This window comes from Cyprinodon variegatus, unplaced genomic scaffold, assembly GCF_000732505.1.
Source record: "Cyprinodon variegatus isolate N-32 unplaced genomic scaffold, C_variegatus-1.0 Scaffold725, whole genome shotgun sequence".
Classification (NCBI taxonomy): Eukaryota; Metazoa; Chordata; class Actinopteri; order Cyprinodontiformes; family Cyprinodontidae; genus Cyprinodon; species Cyprinodon variegatus.
This window is the reverse complement of record NW_015151178.1, coordinates 384,722-386,692: the sequence shown is the minus strand read 5'-3', so window position 1 is coordinate 386,692 and position 1,971 is coordinate 384,722. Positions and strand designations below refer to the sequence as shown.

Here is a 1,971-nt window from a genome sequence, read left to right as displayed (position 1 = left end):
TGAATTTAAATTCAACAAACCTAAACCTTCAAGATTTAGGTTTGTGTTATTACAAAGACTTACTTAAATAGATGCAACAAATAGTAATAACTACTTATGGTCTTTCTCTGTATATATATAGATATAACCTATATTATATATGTGTGTTTCTGTGTAGATAAAGATATGTAGATGTATTTTTATATGCCTGTTTATGAATCACGTTGTAATGATTGTGAAGGACAGAGTTGGAAAAACACAAAAACTATAAAAAGCAGTGATTTCCATAATAGTCACTGGAGTGTTTCACTATTAACCAGTTTCTTCATGTTCTATTAACACTACTTTGTCTCAGAGGTTCCCTCTAGTGACTAGAAGCAATAACAACAACGGAGACAAACAAGTCATGGATTTTCTGTGGAAAGTATTGAAAAAATATATTTTTAAGGACTGAAATGAAATAAACAACAAAGTGAAATTCATTAATCAATAGCAGTGGGCTTTGTTATAGTCTCATAAACTTCTGGCACTTGCCAACATCGTCTGTATGGGTAAATGCACTAATATGGAATCTGTATTAGTCCATAGTATATCTGCGTCTATATTTATGTCTGAAATTGAAGGATTGAGGGCAGGGTTGGCCTTGTGGTTAGAGCCGTGCACTTTTGCTCTGATGAGGTTGCAAATACTCATTCTGATCTCCACTGCCTCCATTCTTGACCCCTGAGCAAGACCATTAACCCTTTACAGGGCACTCAGTGAAATACCTTGACCTTTTTACCTTTGTAATATTCAAAAAATATGGATATTTTGATGGCAAAAAAATTAATGGCATTATATAATAACAAGAAAATCCAACTTGCCTGGATATATTAAGAAAAATAACAAAAGTGCTTCTATAAAAATTTAATGAAAAACACTCTGAGAGTGCAAGAAACACTTTTATTTAAGGTCTCATCTAATTGGTCAAATGCCAAAATAAGATGTACAGCCATTTAGCAGGATCTTTGCCCAATGGCTGGATATAGATCTTGTTCTTCTAGACCTCACTGAGGGATGGTGGGGGACTCCATTTGAAAGGGGTATGCAAGTGATCAGAAACGCTAACTTTCCCTATAAATTGTTAACCCAACGCTGCTCCCTGGGCGCCGCTCAATGGCAGCACGCCCAGGCAGCAGGAAAGCATTTATTCTCTTTTTTTTCCAGGGAGCCATAACATATTTCATAATAATATGCAAATGTGTTCATAGAATTGTGTCTAAGCTTTGTTTATATACATTAACCCTGCAAAAAAAATTACATTTCATACTAAAATTACAACAAAGGCTCATATTGAAAATTCACATAATTCAAAAGATTCTGACTAAAAGAATAAACTGCAGCCAACATTCAGACTCAAGTTGTGTAAGTAAGTATTTATCAGCCCTAGTTTTATATAAAAAAAAATAAAAATTAACGGCAACAATGTTCAAGACTGGCTTGAATAAAAAACGCGTACAAACCCGCAGTGATAAAAAGAGTCTTTCTCCTTGGTATCAGCATGTAACAGTCTGTGTCAACAGGCAGACATGTTAGTGCAAGACAGCTCAGTAAATTAAACCTGTTTTTCCACGTTTCGTTCAGTGATGAGCAACAATGGACACTTCCTGCTGCAAGAAGATCTGGATCAATTTCAGGAAAATCCCGAGCAGAGGTGTCAGTAACCAGCTGCTTCTCCCTTCTTCCTCTGGTCAGACACAGCGCAGACGCAGCCATCCTTTTTCTCAACTACATTAACCACATTGTAGAATCGGGTCGCTTCTTTCTGATTGTGCCCCAACGCTTTGAGCTCCTTAATTATATCCTGAGGATAAAGGCGGAAAAAAAACACAATAAGGTTAAATCTATGCACCGTGTTACCAGACACCTGAAAACAGTCACAGACACATTACCTTATCAAATTTGGGTTCGAACTTCAGTGTATTTTCAGAGTCAACAAACACAACAGGAGCA

General features: G+C 36.3%; 1 protein-coding gene across 1 annotated transcript in view; it reads right to left on the bottom strand.

Moving 5' to 3' along the window:
* Positions 1 to 987: 987 nt before the first annotated feature.
* The window catches only part of LOC107097803 (gamma-glutamyltransferase 5-like), a 13,487-nt gene continuing 12,503 nt past the window's right edge, over positions 988 to 1,971 (bottom strand). Inside the window, exons 10-11 of the mRNA XM_015395099.1 lie at positions 1,911 to 1,969; positions 988 to 1,822 (exon numbers count right to left, since the gene is read on the bottom strand). Of these exons, the coding sequence (XP_015250585.1) occupies positions 1,676 to 1,822; positions 1,911 to 1,969 (206 nt within the window). The 3' untranslated portion in view covers positions 988 to 1,675. The remainder of the gene's footprint in view (positions 1,823 to 1,910; positions 1,970 to 1,971) is intronic.